Consider the following 20,936-nt stretch of genomic DNA (forward strand, 5'->3'; position numbering starts at 1 on the left):
GTTGAATCAAAGCCCCTCGCCTCCCCCTCCCTCCCCCCTCCCTCAGCCTCTTTACTCTTTGTTGTTTATTAGCACAGACCCCTCTTGCCCATGACCAATTATACAGGCAAATGTTTTTCTAAGGAAAAAGAGCCTGCACTCCCATACCCATTAATCACTCACGGATGCTTCCATGAGGATTCTCATTCAACTGACAGAAATCCAGCAGTATTACTAAAATATTATGTAAAAATCTTTAGTCAGGCAATTTTATTGTAAGAAACTAAGAATGGGAATGGAGAAGAAAAAAATCTAAGAAAAAAGAAAGATTTTTTTTTTTCATAAAGAACATACTGACTGCAGTAAAACTATTGTATAATGTAAACTAAAATATGATGCAATAAATTATGCCATTTATTATGTACAATATTAACATTATTACCAAAAAAGTAATGTGTAAATATAACTTATTTAACTTAGGCCTAAATATAGCCTAACTATTAAAAATAATACGTGTAATATATTATAAATATTTACAATAATAATTACAATTTAAAAATGTTTATCAGGACTGAGAACAGGCTATAAATAAAAAAGAATCATTATAATAACACTTCTCTTCTCTCCTTCTAAATGACAGCCTCTAAGAAAATAGAAAACCAAGGTATATGTAGGCAATAGGCTATTCATAAATTTGCCCGTTTAAAACTTAGTCATACAAGATGTGCAATTTTACATTGTTTTTTTTTTTTCTTATGGGGAATATGCAACTATTGATTCAAAATTAGATTAAACATGTTAACATCCTCATTTTTAAGACTGTATCTAGCCCAGAGGAAAAACCCAAAACATTGTAGAACTACATCGATATATTCATAGTTTTCTCAAGATTTAAACGTGAATTTTGAATGATCATCACATTTGTATTAATTATTAAATGAGAGGACTATTTTTATAGTATCTGTTTCTATTTTTTCCCATCCGAAATAGATGTTGTTAACGGCCAACATCTACCGTGAGGCAGAGTAAAGGAAAAACTGAAAGTCTGGCGGAGAGGCATCAACTGTAACGTGTAAGTTTTGAGAGCATCGCTCAGTGTCTGTCCAGTCGGTAACACCCTGCCCTCAGTACATAAACTAACCCTACTGCTGTTCCTAATTTCAAGACCACGTGACGGTGGGAGTGAGTGAAGTTTAAATTCCCTTTCAGAGAGGCAGCTCAATTCATCCCCTATAAAAAATCACCCCTTTTATAGCGACATCTTATATAGCACGCTAAGGTATAACTTGCCTACTTGAGGATCCCCAAGAAAGCGCGCATCTTGAGCGAGTCTCATCCTGAGGTTCACACACACAGAAAGTGCGTCAAGATCAGTGAGGTCGAGGTAAGACCAATTATTTTCAATCACGTGTGATAACGGTAATACATGGGGCTTTCAGCAAATAATTCCTGCCTAAAATTATTATTCCTCACGAGAATATTTCGTGCTTCCAGCCTGAAGGGATACGCCGGCTTTATTTAGTTGTGAAATATGACTAACTTTAAGCTATTTATTTGGGCTCTAATCTATGACAACTTGTTGGTAACAATTGAGTAATTAGATTAGCACCTTTACGAAAAAATTCTAGAATTTATTTTTTTATGAGATTACCTAACAATTAATGACGTGAGCATCTAGGCCTTATTTAATGTTTCTGTCAAATAAACGTAACGCCTTTTTAACGGTATAGCCTATATTCGATTTCAATATAAAGGCCTAAGTCTATAGAGTATTGTTTGACGACTTAGAGTCTGATGCATCAAATAAAGCAGATGGGCCTTCACGTGAACATTTTGACATTTAGCTAACGTGAAGTATAGCCTACATTTATTAAGCTACACTTGTTGCGGATACATTGCCTTCACTAAAAGATGACTAAATGTTTGATCAGAGATTGTATTTACAGCAGTATATTATGGAAAGATGATGCTTATTATTTGACAGCAAACAGCGAAGAGACATCCTGGAAAAACGTGAAAATAAATACCGACAATATATTCAATAGAATGTAAATTACATTATAAATGTAGCCTACCTACACTGTAAATATACCTACATTATAGTCTGTTCTATTATGATTATTACTGGTGTTATTATTAAAATTACTGTATATGAATTATTATAGTATGTCTGTTTTGAAGGATAAGCTATAAAAGCTTGAACGAACGTAGCCATAACATATTTTTTTTTATAAGCACCAGGTTACATGATTTAATTAATTAAACAAATATATTTAATCACAAATTGTGTCAAACTTTTTTGACTGAAATTCAGGAGGACAAACCAAACACGTGTGTCCAGACGAAAGAACATATAAAATAGGCCTGTGTGGTCCCGAATCGCTATCACTGTAGCCAATGAGGCTAAAACAAACAAACCTAGCCGATATCATACACCCATGACTGAGGCCTATCTCCTAAAACCGTCGTTCCTTATTCCTGCGTTTATTCTCATTGATAACATGACCTGTTTGGAAAATTACACTGGCGAGAATGACTAACGGGTCCGAGAAGGACATATTCTGGCTGTTGCCATTCATTTGGTCATGTCACCAGTAGATATAAGTCAAGGCTCCCACGGCCCTCGAACTTCTCCAGGTGATTTATTGATCTTTCAGCCTCGTGCTTCGACCCATTTACTCTAAAACCGCAACCATATTTCACTGGAAATGTTTAAACGAAATTCTCAGCAGATTTCAAATTCAAACATGCGAGCCTATAAGCGGAACAAATATGCTAAAAAATGGAACAATGTTAAACTGTGAAATTGATAGAAAGCTCATGACATATAAAGCCAGACAAAATGACATGTTAAAGACATGGCTAACGTTTTTGCCCGAGCATAAATGGGTGATTGTTTAATTAGAAGCAGTTGTGGCTAACTTGAAATCTTGATGATCTTGTTCTTCAAACAATGTTTCATCTCTGTTAACACATTTATCACATCATTGAATAAAGATCGGATGCATGGGCTTGATCAGCCTTCAGGTGGATCTGGTATAATGTGTGATGCGGTGAATCTTTCAGCATAGTGTGTGATGTGATGATATTATTATTTTTTGGAGAAAATGTCTTGGAATTGCTAATACATCAATATATAACCGTAAAATAACTATGAAACAGAAAAAAATATTTATGAATAAAAAATCTTACATAATGAATAAAATGAATTGGTATAAAGCTTCTCTCAGATCATGATGTAAGAATATAAAAATTAATTATATTTAGCCTATGATCTTCAGTCTTCTTCAGCGGTCACTTTGCTGTCTGAGATGTTTTCCTCTCTATTTCTAATTTCCATTAAAGGCAAAAAAAAAAAAAAAAAAAAAAAAAAACACTCAATTGTTGTCTAAAATGCTTGGCGTGATGGCAATGACAGCAGTTCTACACTAAAGCAGACCAATAGACATTAATTATTCACGTAAATTCCAAACGACTTAAAATATGATTTTTAAGTTCTTTTGGGGTGGGAAGTTGAATTTCCATAATTTAAATATCTTTATTATAAAACGCAAGTCTGGATAGGGAACTAGCCCAAAATAAAAAAATTACCGTGCAACATAACAAAAAACCAACAAAAAACTATTTAAAACATTTTTTTTTTAAATCATCACAGAGGACAGGAAACTTAATTTCCCCAATATAGAGAAAATTAAAAATTTTCAAATGTTCTTAATGCATAGGCTATTCTTTTTTTTGTCCCCATCCTTGAGGTAGCTTTTTTGAATAGGCTACTGCATGTTAAACTATTGCTGTGGGGGAGAGAATGAGGAGACGAGTCTACCAGTCATGTTTAACGATGAGTAGACTTGCTTTCCTCGTGAGAGGACCGTTGGTTTGAGTCAACCCTGCGCATCGGGTTGTTTGGGGTTTGGTGTTATTGAGAGCAACGTCAGCGATGAGGCGCGGGGGGAAGGAGGGAATGAGTGAATGAGCCAAGATATTCACCCCAGTGTTTTAACAATTCAAGCTGCCCTGTGGATAGTCGGTGTTTCCTAGAAAACATCACGTAGTGACCATTTGCCTCTGAGACGAGCACTCGCCAGTGTTAGCACTCGGCTCGCGGCGCTATATGAACAGAAGCAGACTCTGTCGGGGAAGAGAGAATTGAGACAGCTCAGTCTGCTCATGAGGATGCTGAACAGATACTAGTGCACTGGACTCAACGCCACACCGGGACCTAGCCTCCTGCTGTAATGTCGCAGTGGACAGATTATTGCGGTTTGGAATGATATGGAGCATTTCAGAACATAATATTTTATGAGGTAACATTACATTTGTTCTCAGTAGGTCATTTCACGCTACTCTGAAATCCGTGTGGCGAACCGAACCTTCTCTTATATGTGCATGGAGGTCGGTAATGCGATTAGACACAGTTGATCTATCCTTCTTTATCAAATTAAGTGATCAACGAGAAGGCGTCAGTCCTTCATAAATAAAACCATGGCTATAGGAATTTTATTTAACAATATCTGAACAGCTTGTGATGTAAACAATCTGAAGTTCCTATAGTATAGGCTACTGTAGCTTTTGTAAACTGTGGAGCCTTTTTACTGTATTATTATGCCGCTTAAAATACCATTTATTTGTACTATACTTGCCTATGTACTGCTTATAAATGTAATTTTGTACAACATTTGATGTAGGATGCTTTTGCATTATAGGCTACTGCGTGTTAATGTGATTTATCTCAAAAGAAAGCACTGCGGCCTGTATGTGTGTGCTCGCTTAATATTTTCAATGAATTGTTGGGAGCACAGATTTGAACATCTGATGATGCAGTTACTTTTGATCTTGTTCGTGTCAATCCCTGATCTATCATTTTGCCCGAATGAATGGAGTAGACCTAAAGGCCTTAAAGAAGCAGCTTAATTCATTCGGATGGCGATAGCATAGTTCTTCGCAAACAATCAAATGACACATTTCTTAATATTTAAAATTGATATGCTAAATAAAATGTATATAGCCTATATTTTTTTGATAATCGGAAATAAATAGAAGCGTGACAAATGCAAAAGAACAAAAATATTCACACATATATCTAGGCTACCAATCACACAGTATTTAGACTACAGACATTTTATTTAAAAACAAATCAAAACAATCATGTTTAAATAATAGGCTATATTTAATTTTAAGCTGGTGAAATGCACTTTTAGGTTTTTTTGGGGGGGTGGGACTTAATCAATTAATTAAATCAAGTCAAGAAAATCTAATTAATCAAATCAAGAAAAACAGGTAGGCCTATTATTACACAGACTGATTTATTCAATAGGGCCTACATAAATAATAATATCTATGATTAATAACAAATGCACCATTAGTTGCACTCTTTTATATCACAACGAAAATGCAAAGCACATCTAAAATATAATTATTACATTGACAGATAGCAAGAATTATACTATTATCTTACACCTTTTAGAAAAGGAAACTACAGTATATATTCAACTGAATCTAAAACTTGTGTTAGAAATGAACCCAATTCTTAATCTTTTATTGTTTTTATTTTTGTTGTTGTTCAGCTGTCAAATCCTATTTAATTCAAATGGTTAAAGGACACCTGAAGGGGGCAAGCACATTTCCAGCATTTTTCATTTTCTCACTGTGTTTGTCAAAAGGACAATATGACAATATTCAAGCAGTCATGGGATAACAGCCCACAAATGCTAAACATAAATGTTCTAATTAGAATATAATGCCTTTTTAAGTCCCAAAACAATTTTGGCTTTAGAAAACCATTTACAGGTGCTTTAAAGAACTCAGAAATCAATGCACAAATCTTAGGAACCAATAATGAAACATCAAAGTGATTTGTAATCGCCAAAGAATCATATAACTAACTTAAGAACCCTACAGCCAAAATGGTTCAAGTGTGTGTTGCAAAGTATCATTGAAGAAATATAGCAGAATGTCACCATACCTAGGAAGGAAAACATGCTGTGTTAGAAGTGAACAGGCCTGTTCTCTAACACGCATTGTTTCCACTCTGGTACAGAATAAAATGGAAGATCAAATCATACTGGGCCGCCATTATAAAGTGCATCAAACCGGTATAAAACACCCCCCTCCCCCTCCCAGGCACGATATTATTCCAGGTTTCCAAAAATGTATTTCAATGAACTGGGTGAATTCTGACCACAAAATCATGGCTAATATAGAATATGGTGCAGTCCATCCTCAAACTATTGTATTATTATTACTTTTTAAAAATTTGATAAGAAGCGATAAGTCAAAATTGGATTGGTGTCGAACATTTTGGACAACACACTGGAAATAGCCAGCGAACCCCCGTGTGCACACAGCAGTATCTGCCAGGAATAGTTTAGCGGATTATATGTCTGGGGTGACAGAGATGTAAACAGATCTCTCGCTCACTGGGCTTAGTTAAACAGTGTAAGTGAAAGGCACATTTTGGACTGGAAAAGTCCAGGGTTGACTTGCTGTAGCCTCACTGTGACTGTCAGACTTTATCTTTATTAGCTTTGGCAAATGCCTGCCCGAGTTTACACGGAATCCCGCTCTTCTCCTTTTATCTGAAGGGCGCACACTCACATTGTTTACATGCGTGAGATTAGGAGCGGGTGGGAGGAGGTGGCTTTCACCATGAGAGCGGTTTGGTGTCCGCCGTGCAGATAGGCAGCATTCTGGAGGCAGTGTGTTGTACTACATTAATGAGACATACCTTTGGTGTGATGTCTGAGCGTGAGCAGAGAAGGGGCGTGAGAGCGGGGCTAAGTTTGTGACCTCTCTTAATGGAATCAGCAGTGTTTAGCACGCTTCCATAAAACCGAGGTGCCCGAATGCTGGAAGTGTAAATATTTAATCTTGCGATACTTCAGAACAAACGGATCTCGACCCTTTTCCTTGAAATGAATTGGCCAGGCCATGTTATGAGGACAGACTTTCCCTCACGAAATGTAAATGTTAATGTACGTTATTTCTCAAATTTTGCAGCCCATGTCTTGTCTCTCTCTGTGTATAATCAATTAGAGCAGGCTATGAGAGAACAAAGAGGAACTATGGCATCTGTGGTATTTTCATTATACATATATCATTAGGTTTTTAGCTTGTGTTAAAAACACGGCATGAGGTTCGTTTTTTTTCGTTGGCTCGTTTTCTAATTTTTTAAGACAATGAAAAATATATCATTTATTTTCTTGGCATCATAATCTCAAAGTATATTTTATGCTTTTCTATTTTTCATTTTATATGATTTCTTTTTCAAAAAAAGTGGAAAACCCCCGGTAAAAATTTGATATAAAATTTTTCCTATTCTGAAAGTTACATTGCGTAGCCATAATTAAACTAATATTTCTGTGATTTTACAGAAATGCTACAGGAGAAGGCCTCAGCTGTGGCTGATGAAGGTATGACCGTGGCCCAGTTGGGTGGGCGTCCTGAGCTTGCCAGTGATTCCTCACATTTGGGCCTGCCTACAACTCCCAGCATTCCCCAGAACAATGAGCCTGACAAGGTAGCCAATCACTTGGATCCTTTTAATGAGTCCTGACTTATAGATCTTCACCTCTGCGATGAGATGTAATGTAACATAACAAAGATTTAATGATTAAACAAGATCAAATGAATTATATTAGTAAATAATAAAATTGTTAATTTCATATTTTTCTCTTTTCATTTGAGCAATATTAATAGCCATTTTCCATGAACAATGACTCATTATCATTTATCTTTTTTGTGCCTGTACTTTCAGAACATTGAAAACATCAAAGTGGTTCTTCACGACAGGGAACTATGGAAGAAGTTCCATGAGGCCGGAACCGAGATGATCATCACCAAAGCAGGCAGGCAAGAAGAGCGTCATTTCCATCCACCCGATTTTAGACTTTAACACACACACACACAGACAGAAAAGTGGTGTTGCAACAGGGAAACGAAAACATAACTAGGCCATCTCGCTTCTAGTAAGAAATGCAAATGTGAAACCTTGTTTTACCAAGAGGCTCAGTCGCATGAAAAGATGAAGTGCTTTTAATAGAATATTTATAAAATATTATGTGACCAAGGGAAAGCAAGGCTGAATTCCTGTGCATACAAATATCTAATTGAAAACACAAACGGCTGCCCCGTGTGTTAGATTTAATGTGCCCTGTGGATTAAGAGCAGGACCCTGGATATTAAGCAGAGAATGAGTCAATGCTCTCTGCCAGTCTTAGCCCGCAGTTTCTCAGCGCTTCTCTGTGGAAAATGCAAAAGGTCACCACCATTTTTCTTTAATGCTGTAACATTGTGAGGGATGGGCTTCCCCCTGTCCAACTGATAAAGTGCTCCGAGAAGCCTTAAACCCTTTGAAGAGCAAAGCACTGTTCAGTCAGACAGCTGTGCACAGAACAGGAGACTGTACTTCCACATAGTTCCAACAACAGATGGGCTCATTTCATTTTACATACTTTAGTGTATAATGGACACCAGGCTCTGTTAAAGATGCTCAATATGTCAATCGAGCCATGCAGTAGGAAGAGCTTTTAACCGTTTCATTTTATTTTGGGGGGATATGACTTGTAGGATATTAGACAGCCATTCACTGAATTGTAAATCTTGAGAAAACTCACCAGGTTTCTTCACGATGGGTCCCATTACACAAAATTGGGGCCAATTTCATGCAATGATTCTCAACGTAGTCTTGTGTTACATAGCAGGCTTCAGCCATGTCTGCACGGTATATGCAGTTTGACAGTATAGGTTTACGCTAAAGAAGAATACATACAATTCATTGGGTCTACTAGTAACAAAAATTGCATGTGACAGCATTTTGCTTCTGTGAATTGCACAAATAAGTCGAAAATCCAAAGAATAATATCATTGAAAAAAATGTATGTCATACCTGAAGACTATAGCAGTTGTTATAATCAAAAAGAGATTTAGTTTAGCATGAACATTGAAAAACAATCCCCCAGTCATGCGACTAGCACTACTTGCACGCAGAGAAAGTGGGTCATACATAGTGTTAAAGAAATATTCTTGCTTCAGTTCAAGTTAAGCATAGTCAACAAAAGCATTTGTGGCATAATGTTGATTACTGTGAAAAGTAATCCCCTCCTTTAAAAAAAAGCCATAATCTAGGTTACAGGGATGCACTTAGTGTAAAAGTAAATGTGGCCTAATTTGTAAACATTAAAATGCTCAGTTCAATAGTTTAGCCACTAAACATAAACACAATGTGTGTTAACAAAACTTTAGTTTAAAAAAGATGCTAACTAACCTTTCCTGTGTAAAGTTATATCCAATTTAAGAACTTAGTTGACGACGTAACGGCTCTAACCCTAAAATTTCTTTAAAAGTGATTTGTAGCTGAAAAAACTGATTTATGCGCATCAATAAAATGACAGACTTCATATTTCTGCTTATAAATCCTTTCATAAATTGGACTTATGTACTTCCAAGGTAAGTGATTCATCGTAACCTAGATTTTTGCAAGTCAAATTTTACAAGCCACTTTTTTTTTTGTGGTAATCAACATTATGCTACAAATGCTGTCGACTGAGCTTGACTTGTATTGAACCCCAAATATTTCTTGGAGGAAAAAATTGAGGTGAAACTGAGCTGAACTCTGCTACAACAACTCATCTTGTTATTGTGCACATCTGTGGCCCTGTACTAAGCACTAAACATGACTATTGAAAGCAGCCGGCTGGTGTTACTTGTACACAGCCCGTCAGAGTAAGCATCAGCGAGGCTGATGAGTGAAGCATGGTGCCCTGTTCGATCACATCTCCCAGGCCCTAAAGGACCCCACTTGCTTTATCATCTAGCTTCTTTTGATCTAGGCGCTCTTCAGATAGCATGAATCACTGAAAGAGCAGGAGCGCATGAACGCTAAAAGAAACAGCTGCCATAATGCACATGCTGACACCGATATGATACACTTTCATACTTGCCATTTCTCACTGTCGTCCTTACACATATACACTGAAGCGCAGGCCCACCCATAAACAGTGCTTTTACTAAGATAACTAAGAAATCTAACCATATCACTTGAAAGAAATTTCACTCCCATAGATATTGTCAGGATATCTAAAACTTAACATGTAATATATACCAAAAAAATTAAATACAGTTGTCATCATTTATTCACGCTCATATCATTCCAAGCCTGTATGACTTTCTTCTGCGGAACACACACACAAAGATATTTGGAAGAAAAAACATTGGAGACCACTGAAAAAAAGGAAGAAAGAAAAAAACCTGCAACATTTTTCATAAAATATCTTCTTTTTTTGCTCCACAGAAGAAAGTCATAATGACATGAGGGTGAATAAATTATTACAGAATTAAAATTTTTGGATGATCTATCCCTTCAAGCAACAAGACGCCGTTTATACAGTAAAGTAAATGGTGCACACAGCTGTTCCCATGCCAAGGACAGCGCTCCAACATGACTACCTACAGCAACAGAATACAGTTACAGAGCCACTGTAAGACCCCTTTAGACATGTGCAATGTGATCTACTGTGGCAGCCATTATGTCAAAGTATTGCATAAATGGAAAGAGCATTACACATCCCTCAGGTGTTTACATGTGAGTCTTGAGTAAATGTGTTTTACTCAAGATTTATTACATCCTCACTGTTAGTACTGTAAATACTGGTTAATTTTTCCTAACTGTATTTTCTTAACATGAATAATTTATTTTAGATATATTTACATTTACATTTTGAAAATGTCTAAAAGTTCAGTTAGCCTACATAAAAGTACGCACAAGAACTCTTGTGATGTTTAATGTAATACTAAGGTAACATTTTACAGAAGGTTTAATTTAATGCAAGAAGTTACATGTTAATAATAATAATGATTATTTTGTTAATTATTAGTTACCTGTGATGCATGATTTATGATTTAGATTTTAAAAATACAATTAGAATAAAAACAAATTTACAATTGCATTGTTAGTTCATGATACCAATGGCACTGACTAATGTTACCTAATTTAACCTTCTTGTTCTTAGTGTCGAAACAATGTCAGAACCAAAAATGAAACAAGATTTTGTCAATTTGTTAAATTACTGACAGAAGAATAGGGAAGGACGACATCATCCGAGCGTAGCCTGGTGGACAGGTTTGTTTAAGATGTTCCTGATGGCTTAAAGCACCTCTTTACCAGTGTCTTGCCCGGTGTGATTTACATTGATTGGATTGCAGGCCTGGGCCAGACATAGAGCTCTTCGTCTGGGTATTAGAGCTAGTGCTTTCAGGGCCACTTTTTACACAGTGCAGGCCTGAGCAGTTGTGCATTTGCAAATGCAATGAAATGATTCAGCTCAGGGCACATTTATTTGCCGTAATAAATGTATGACTGCTGGTGGAACCCCCCAAAAAAAGTAATGCACTGCAGTGGAACTTTTCTGAAGGAGTGGGGTGGTGCAATGAGGCTGTTTAGCTGCCCGCTGTTTAAAAGACCTGCCATTAAAAAAGCACTCAGAGTTTATAAGGGGAATCAATCTTTTTGCAACTTTGGGATTTTACATGCGATGAGGTTACTCAAGGTAGCTCTATTGATTTGTTTTATGACTGCGTCTGCTATATTAGCATATTCGGTCTGTCATCTCAGCTTCTCCTGTATCTGAACAAAATGGAGATCCCACATTTTTTAAGGCGGCTCTTTCAAAACAGAGTCAATCCCTGAAAATATATATCTGCCCCAAAGCAAATCAGTACCAGGTACAGATCATGACTCCTTATATGGGCTTGTCGAGGATAACAGTTAAATTTTATGCTTTAGGTTTTATGAATTTTTTTGAAGCGTAACCTTTTATGGTAGAGCCGTTTGTGTGAGATGTTTTGCAGAGCTGTCTGGGGATGCTTGAGCACGCAGCCTTCTTGGAGATTTAAGTGACCTTTTGTGCCTCTTAAACAACTAATCTGTCCTAAAAACAGGTTAAGCTGTTATCTGATCACTAATCGTGTACTCATCCGCCCAAAACAAACACTTCCCGTGATTCTCTTGCACTTAAGGCCTGTTAAAACCCTCGAAAGAGCCGATAAGACGGTCTCATCCATGCTTACTGTCAGTGCTCAGCTGTTGCATACGCAACCCGGCCCTAAGTCACTCGGGGGAAAAAGCTGTTCCTGTAGTGAGCAATAAAGACGGCATTGAGATACCTGAATGACACAAATGGGATAAGCCTGCGTAGATGCGATTGAAAGAGAATGACCTCTCTGAGCACAAAAGTGCATTAACACCAAGTTTTCAATTTAGATCTAAATGGCATTTAGGGACAAAAGCACAGTAGTAAGTGAATAAAAACAACTTGGTTTCCGTTATAAAAAAATAAAAAGTAAAATAAGATTAATAAAATGAAATAAAGTACTAAACTAATTAATACATTTATTTCTCACCATGTACAACACTCGAAGAGATGAAGTTCTATGAAGCTTTTCTATGTGTTTCAATGGTAAGGCACTATTTGAAACCCTGATGACATCATTTGCACTCTCTTTAGGCGGATGTTCCCCAGCTACAAAGTTAAAGTCACAGGAATGAACCCAAAAACCAAATACATCCTATTAACTGACATCATTCCAGCTGATGACCATCGGTACAAGTTCTGTGACAACAAGTGGTGAGTTTAACGTCCCTCTGTCCATCTTTAACGCAGAAGACGACATTCATTCTGACTCACAACAGCATAATTAGAATGAACACATTCTGGAAAGTTGTTTAAGGATACTCTAAGCCTTTGGAAATTCAGCTGTAACATGCAATAGCAAAAGTGACTGGATCAGAACAGTGACCGTTCGCTTGAGGCATCTGGACAAACACTTATCCAGATTACATTGCAAAGAAACAAAAATGAGTATGTTTTATATTCTGCTGGCTCCTCCAGTCTATGTTTCTTAATTTGTTGGCATGAGTGGACAAATGCCGCAATCCATATCCACAGTACAGATACACACTTTTTGCTGATAAAGTATAATAATGATAGTTATTAATATTATAATTGTATTATTTTTGATAATTTTACTGTCAGTAATGATTGTCAAAAGTTTACTAATACTTTGCGATACTGAATATAATGTTGGTAAATAATTAAATCCCATCACAAAAAGACTGCATTGGCCTTGTTTCCAACACTTTTCTTAAAATGATCATTCATCCAATTAAACACTTTTGCAAAGGCCAACACTGAAGGAAACTCAAATTAATTATTTATAAGCAAACAATATGCAGTCTATATCAGTTTATCCATGCAATGCTAGTTCTGGCTGTGGATTGTCATTAGCACACAGTTAATAACTGTAGGCCACAGCAGGCAGTCTGTCAAAACCAATGGGCTTAAAACAGCTGGGCTATGCATGCTGTCCTCTTTTTGACCCTGTACCTCAGGCAATGCCACTAGATATAGGCACTCTTCACCCATGCAACCATCGGCACCACAAATAAGTCAGATCTGCATGTATCCAGCATGGAAAAAAACTAAACAAAAAAACGACGGCATGCAAATCTCAATGAATGGCATGTTTTGTCACGAGAACGAGCATTTTATGAGCATTTTTCAAAATCTGTGGGATAGACAGGAATTCCACCATTTGCCAGCATTGGTTCTGGAGATCTTCAGCGACACCTTCAAGGCACACAATTAGCAGTGATGTTTTGGTCAAAGCAGCCACCAGTCTTTGGGAAGTATTCCCAAAATGTTTTGGACATTCACCACTTGTGCTCTGATCATTAATGCGCAGATGTTCTGCATAAAGCCTTTCTGTAGCCTGCTGCTATATCCTATTTTCGTGACACTGAAGAACAGTTTTCCTTTTAAAAGCGCTATGGCATGATGTCAGAGGTGCTGGAAAGCTATATAGTACTAAAAGAAACTCTGGGGGACTGAGCCTAATTCACCACACCAAACCAACAACTGTAAGCTATAGGTCTTTTGCAAATGTTGCTAGTGCCTTTTCATGTAAAAAAAATAAAAATAAAATATTGCTCTTGTTCTTCTTCATAGGATGGTGGCAGGAAAAGCAGAGCCTGCCATGCCTGGAAGACTCTACGTCCACCCAGACTCTCCTGCAACAGGCGCCCACTGGATGAGACAGCTGGTCTCCTTTCAAAAGCTGAAGCTCACGAACAACCACCTTGATCCTTTCGGGCATGTGAGTGTCCAAAATCTGAGATTATATATTAAAATCTGCGATTTGCAGTGTGCAAAGAAGAGAGACTTACAAGGTAGACTAGGTGGAACACAATATTTGCTTAAAATCATGATGTAGCGGAAGTGGAAACATCTTTATACAAGGTTATCGGGGGAAAAAAGTAGTGCAGGGGCTTGGTTCAATCCATCAGTGTTTGAATGGATGGAGGCAGAACTGAATGCAAAAGAAAATATACAATACCGTTTAAGTGGACAAAATAATTTAAGAAATATTTCTTTTCACCAGGAGATTTAGTAATGATATTTAATAAAAAATTACGTGATGCAATTTTTTTTAAATAAATGGATGAATTGGTGTAATGGAATGGAAAATGCATCTTATTGATCAATAAGTACTGAATCTCCTGATCAAAACACAGATGAAGAAGATGCAGAAACAAGCGATATCATATGTAATCATGCATATGTAAAAAAAAACCCCGCAATCATCAATATTAAACAGCAAGTAAATAAAAACCGCCTGATGTTACTAAAATGAAATGTCGACCCATTTCAGTTCTATAGGACTGTCCAAGCATTAGGAGAGTTGATGGACTCGATCTACTCCATGTTTTGATCATCTTTCTGAATCCGATCTGGATGTAGTCTGACAAAAACGTGATTTTCTCAGCTTTTTGCTCAAAATGTTGCTCACCCATATTCAAGTGTTGATAAAAAAAAGAATGCACAAAGCTATATTAAAACCTTTTTTTTTTATATATATATATATTGCATGTTCAGATATTCATACAACAAAATATTCATGAAATCTTTGTAAAAATGGTCAAAAACGCTGCCGGTGGTTGACAACTTTGTAAAAAAAAAAAAAAAAAGCTTTTCCGTAACATATTTCCATAAATCTGTCTGTAAGACTTTTTTAAACATTCAAGCAAAGCTGTCAAGCCAACAAGTTTAAAATTAAAAATTTCTTGTGAAAAATTACATTTACACAATTTCAGTTAGTGAATTTCCGTAAAATTAAATTTGACTTGCAAGGTCCGGTTTGGTTCAGAATGAATACACCTCATGTGAGAGCTATGGTCATCTTGAGAGTCTCCTACTTTCTAAAGAGAAGAGAAACAGTGGAGCAGAGGTGAGGAGTCTGACCATGGCAGCGCTGCCCAAAGGAGCCTGTGGACCTAGCTTGTCTGATGCAATAACATCAGAAACTATAGCTCATTAGGTTCATAACCTGTCAGAACGACACAAAGTTGGCCTGTCAGGATTAGTTGAATGCCTTGGAAGTGATAAGGGCGAGTAATGAGCAGGGAAAGAGGTTGCTAAGCTCTACTGACGCCCACAACAGCAGGGACACCACGGCTGGCTGAGAGCCCCAACACAGGCCACCACTGCAGCCATGCTAGTGCACAACACAAGCCACAGTCAAAACATACACTAAATCTTTCCACAAATACCACAGATATTACAATTGTGCTGATAATTATTTTTAATGTTATGACCGAAAACCAATACATGGCAGATATACGGTTTTGGTCACACTTTAGATCAGGGTCCAATTCTCACTATTACGACTTTTGCCTCAATAAACTCCTAATTACTGCTTATTAATAGTTAAACAGCCAATATCCCAGTAATATGCATGCTAATAAGCAACTAGTTAATAGTGAGAATTGGACCCTAAACTTAAGTGTTAACCCTTTTCTTTTATATATATATATATATATATATATATATATATATATATAAAAATATATAAAGGAAGTCATACATATACAGTTTATAAACAGTTCTTAGCTTTCAGCAATATTATTGATTTGACTGCACTGACACTATTGGGTGAGAACTGAACTGAGCTGGATGATGACATCACTGTTTTCTGCAGAGCTGCTTTATACTGTAAATGAATTTCATAATTTACCAATTTAAGTTATTGAACCAAACTAAATCAACACTGAATTCTGTTTTCATTACTGATCATTATTTTCCAGTTTTTCACTGTTAATCTGCTTAGATACAATCTGCATTAAAGCGATATATAAATAAAGTTGACTTGACGACTTGACTTTATTGCTTAATATTTTTGTGAAAACCATGACCGACTACCTTTCAAAAGAATGGACTAAGATATTTTAAAATATAAAAATATGTTTATATTAAATGTAAATGTATATTTATAATGTATATTAAAAAGGCTGTTTCTATTCGTCAATGAATTCTGAAAAAAGTATCAGGTTTCCTTAAGAATATTAAGCAGCAAAATCTGTTTTCAAAATTGATAATATCATTTTCTGATAATAGAAAGATTTCTGATGGATCATGTGCCACTGAAGGCTGTAGTAATGCTGAAAATTCAGCTTTGCCATCACAGGAATACATTATAAATTAATTACACTTTCAAAATATATTGAAATAGAAAACAGTTCTTTTCAGCACATGACCAAATTGAAATAGTTCTGTTTTAGTGTACTCAACTATATAGCTACTTTTAAATTGTGATTTATTGATGTCTTCACTTCACCAAGCTTCGATTACTTTTGCTACACCACTGACCGCACAGACTCCCAACACCCACAGATATTTAAAAGCAACTTGCTGTGGACTGAATGCACAGGAATCTTTTCAGTGCAAGGCAATCTAGCTGTAAGGTCACATGACACAATCCCCAAAAATAGATCTTACATTAAAAGAAAACGGAGATGAAAGGCAGCCTCGGAGTCTGCATTGATCTGACAAAGGTGCTTGATTAATATACTTGGACAGCACACATCTCTATATCTGAATCATCAATGCAGTTTGCATCACATGGTATTACCTCAAGACGCCAGCCAGCCAACCAGGCAAAGGTCACATGTGTCTGCACTCACCAAATGAAGCGCACAAACCATTCATTTGGGCTGAGGCTACCGTCTGTGTCTGTGATGGGGGGGATTGACCTGGGGTTGCCCTCTGTGCACTAGTGCTCCTAACTCCTCTTCTAAAAGTGCAGCAACGAGGAGAGCTGCCTCACTTTGTGTCTGAGTTTCGACATAACAAAGGGAAAGGCCCTGATGCTCATTGGCCCTGACAGATCTGTGTTGGGGATGACCCTAACTAAACGCTTCACTGAACACCAGACACATGGACACACTGAGCAGACTGGTGCTGCTAGAACACTATGATCAAACACACATACACAAAGGGTCCAGTTGGATTACTTGCATATAACACAGAACAAAACCTCTTGACATGTGTATTGATGCTGTCACATTAACATATACTGTACATCAACAGCTTCATTAGTGATCAATCTACAGTTTTATACATTTGGATATTTTCTGAAAATATTGATCAGATCATTCATACAGGTTTTTATATATGCACAGCTTTAGAAATGTAGACAATAATGAATCTATCAATATAATATATTGACTATATAGACTACCATTCTTATTTTCATTGATGACAATAACAAGAAATATTACTTAAGGACCAAATCAGAATATTAGAATGATTTTCTAAAATACATGAAATATTTTTTTGTTTTATTTTTATTTGATCAAATAATGCAGCTGCAGCCTGTGTGAGCATAGAACACTTTTTTTCTAAAACATAAAAAAAAACACTTTGCCTAAATAAAATAAAATTTGTAATGTAATATAAAATTAAATATTATATTACAATTATCAATATTTTAAGATAAATATTTATATCACATATATTTTTATAGCTATATTTTAATATTTTATAGAGCTCAATAAATCAAATTCAACCCATTAATTCAACGTAAGGTTTCGTTAACATTTGTATGTCTCTAAAGTTGTTCACATGTAAAGTGCTGTCAGTCTGTTAATAATGTAAATTTCAAAAGTATGAAATGTGCTAGAACCAAACTTTACATGCAAATACATATGATTACTAATGAGATTATTACATTTTCATATGCAAAATAATGGAAAATGTCTCTTTCTCAATCTATCCTAATGTAGGCTTGCATTTCTGTTCACAGATCATCTTGAACTCAATGCACAAATACCAGCCCAGGTTACACATTGTGAAAGCTGATGAGAACAATGCCTTTGGCTCTAAGAACACAGCCTACTGTACTCATGTCTTCCATGAGACCGCTTTCATCTCCGTTACATCCTATCAGAACCATAAGGTACCATTAGAACCTGCCCATAACACAATAGAGTCTCACAATCACATGCAGTTATTTGTATAGCACACTACAAATTCTAACTTGTTTGTTTCTTCATAGATCACCCAGTTAAAAATTGAGAACAATCCTTTTGCCAAAGGTTTCCGTGGCAGCGACGAGGGAGATTTGCGTGTGTCCAGACTTCAAGGGTAAGATTATCATCTAAAATATGCAGCATAATGTACCAAAGATCTTAGTCTTACTGATCAAGTGCCCATTTTCCTAGGAAAGATTACCCTGTGATTTCTAAGAACATGGTCCGGCAGCGGCTTATCTCATCACATGGCCATCTGTCAGGAAAACTGGGTACAGGTGTGCTAAATAGCCACTCACAGGTGGTTTCTCACTATCAGTATGACAGTGGCGTCCCCCTGCCGAATTCTGATTCCCAGGAAGCTCTCTCTCACTCCTTCCCATCTAGCAGGGAATCCAGCCTTCTTTACCACTGCTTCAAGCACAGAGGTACAGCGCTATGGCAACCACTTTATTTACCAAAGACTTGTTAATCCTGACTTAAAACACGCAATATTGGTAGCATATCGGTTATTGGTCAATAGATATCTGCCTTTTTATTTTATATAATCGATATCAGCTATGCTCATTTCCTGTATTGTTTACATTTAGATTACCTGTGCAGTCATCTAACGTTCACTAAAAGTTTACATTTGAAAGCACTAATTGCACAAATATTAACACTGATGACTGATATAATCAGCAAAATAAAATGAAAAATGTTTGATGCCTAAATTCAATTGTAGCATTTAAAATGATTCAAACCAATAATTTTAAATACTGCAAGTGAATTTAGACATCATAAATTAAAATGTATTTGCTGTATTTTAATGCACAACACAACTCAACACAACATATACAACACCAATAAGATTATCGGCATGGGTGCATTGCTAATCCTATAAATTATTATGACACGGATTAAGTGCAGGTTTCAAAATCTCTTGCATTTCCAAACCTTGTGGATTCAAATATGAAATTTTCTTCTAGATAACACAAGACATTTGGACCTGGGATGCAAACGACCCTATCTTGACACAACAGCCTCTGCGGTTTCTGAGGAGCACTACTTCCGCTCCCCTCCTTCCTACGATCCACCTCTGCTGTCCCATCCATACTGCAGCGAGGCTTTAGGTTCTAGAGAGGCATGCATGTATGGAGGAGTGGAGGGAGAGGCAGGGGGCGCAGTGGGTACCGATGACCTCCCGGCCCCGTCACTGAACTGCAATATGTGGGCGTCAGTGCAGCCGTATCCTCGCTACGGCATGCAAACTGTGGAGTCTGTGCAATACCAGCCCTTCACTGCACACTTCAACAGCGCAGCCTCCGCGGTTCCCCACCACTCATCGTCCATGCAGCGTCCACATCCAGCACCTCCCGACCTAGTCACGTTTACCACACAACGGGTGTTGCAATCGACGGCATCTTCAGCATCCTCCTCCCCCTCCGGCCCCGCCTCCCGTGACAGAGCACATTCCTCGCTGTTTCATAGGAACCCTGGGTCGCCATTACGTTCACAAAGGGATTTCACGGGCTATCCGAACCATAGCCCTACTTCAACACGGGAATCAACCTATCAGTTCCAAACAGGGCTGAGCAGTGTTGGGCCTCACTGGACAGACAGTTAAACAGCCACCGTCTACAACTATATTCCTCTGCAGCTTAGAGAAACAAACTCTCTGTGAACAACAGCTGCAATGAGATTATTTTTTACAGCCATGATGCTAAATTGTAAAGCAAAGCCATAAATCTATTTAGCCTCATAGTATAGGAAGCCCACAATTTGTGGCACTGTATATTTATTTGAATTTGAGATATGATCAGAGTTGTAGTTCATGCGCAGGTGGTGAAGCCAAGCACAAACAGCCTACTTAATGCACTATTGTTGGCATTAAAGGGATAGTTCATCTAAAATTGAAAATGTCGTTCCAAAGCTGTTCTTCCAAAAGAAGATTTTATTTTTATTTTTAAATGGGTTAAAAAAATGGGTTTTTGTTCATATACTGTAGCGAATGTCAATGGGTGTTTAATGCAACATTGGATCCCATTGACTTGAATTATTTTTCAAAATATATATTTTTTGGGAGGAGAGTCATACAATTTTGGAATGACATGAGGGAGAGTAAATAATGACAAGTTTAATTTTGGGGCGAACTGTCCCTTTAAGAGGAACCTTATCAGTGCTCAATTTTTGTATATAGCACAAAATGTGTATGTGCCAACTGCATTTTGCCACACTTGGGAGACTTTTTGTATTGAGTGCAAAAAAGTCAGTGGATTATATTGAGAAGTTTAGTTGTTAGTTAACCTAAACAGACTTAGTTAATGAGGCTGCCTTTTTCCTCTTGAAATGTTAGAGTGTGCAAAACATGTGCAAAGTCCAAAGATTGGTTATTTACTGGGTGTTATTAAGAGATCCTTATTATTTCCTAATATTGCAATAAAGTTTTAAACAAAAAAGGTATTTTTTCAATTTTATATATATATAATGTATCTGGAATTGCTAATGTACTGATGCTATGCAATTGCTACTATTTCTTTGTAATGCAATCACAACAATGAAGCTATTCAATATTAAAACACCTCTTCCATAATCAAATGATAAAAATTATATTTGTAGT

At 36.8% G+C, this 20,936-nt stretch overlaps 1 protein-coding gene across 1 annotated transcript; it reads left to right on the forward strand.

The window, feature by feature from the left end:
- The first annotated feature begins 3,880 nt into the window (after positions 1-3,880).
- Positions 3,881-20,769, forward strand: tbx4 (T-box transcription factor 4). Its single transcript, XM_084419507.1, has 9 exons — positions 3,881-4,283; positions 7,350-7,495; positions 7,733-7,827; positions 12,480-12,599; positions 13,980-14,127; positions 18,112-18,264; positions 18,364-18,452; positions 18,530-18,765; positions 19,306-20,769. Exons 2-9 carry the CDS (start codon positions 7,352-7,354, stop codon positions 19,941-19,943), a joined length of 1,623 nt encoding a protein of 540 aa, XP_084275633.1. The 5' UTR covers positions 3,881-4,283; positions 7,350-7,351; the 3' UTR covers positions 19,944-20,769.
- Positions 20,770-20,936: the final 167 nt, after the last annotated feature.

The sequence above is a fragment of the Rutilus rutilus genome (assembly GCF_951802725.1).
Source record: "Rutilus rutilus genome assembly, chromosome: 9".
Classification (NCBI taxonomy): domain Eukaryota; kingdom Metazoa; phylum Chordata; class Actinopteri; order Cypriniformes; family Leuciscidae; genus Rutilus; species Rutilus rutilus.

Bases quoted from the DNA above. Each gene is read 5' to 3' on its own strand.
- tbx4 (XM_084419507.1), top strand. From the start codon at position 7,352: ATGCTACAGGAGAAGGCCTCAGCTGTGGCTGATGAAGGTATGACCGTG. The intron at 7,496-7,732 runs GTAGCCAATCAC...CTGTACTTTCAG, and splicing joins AGAACAATGAGCCTGACAAG to AACATTGAAAACATCAAAGT. The intron at 7,828-12,479 runs GCAAGAAGAGCG...CACTCTCTTTAG, and splicing joins ATCATCACCAAAGCAGGCAG to GCGGATGTTCCCCAGCTACA.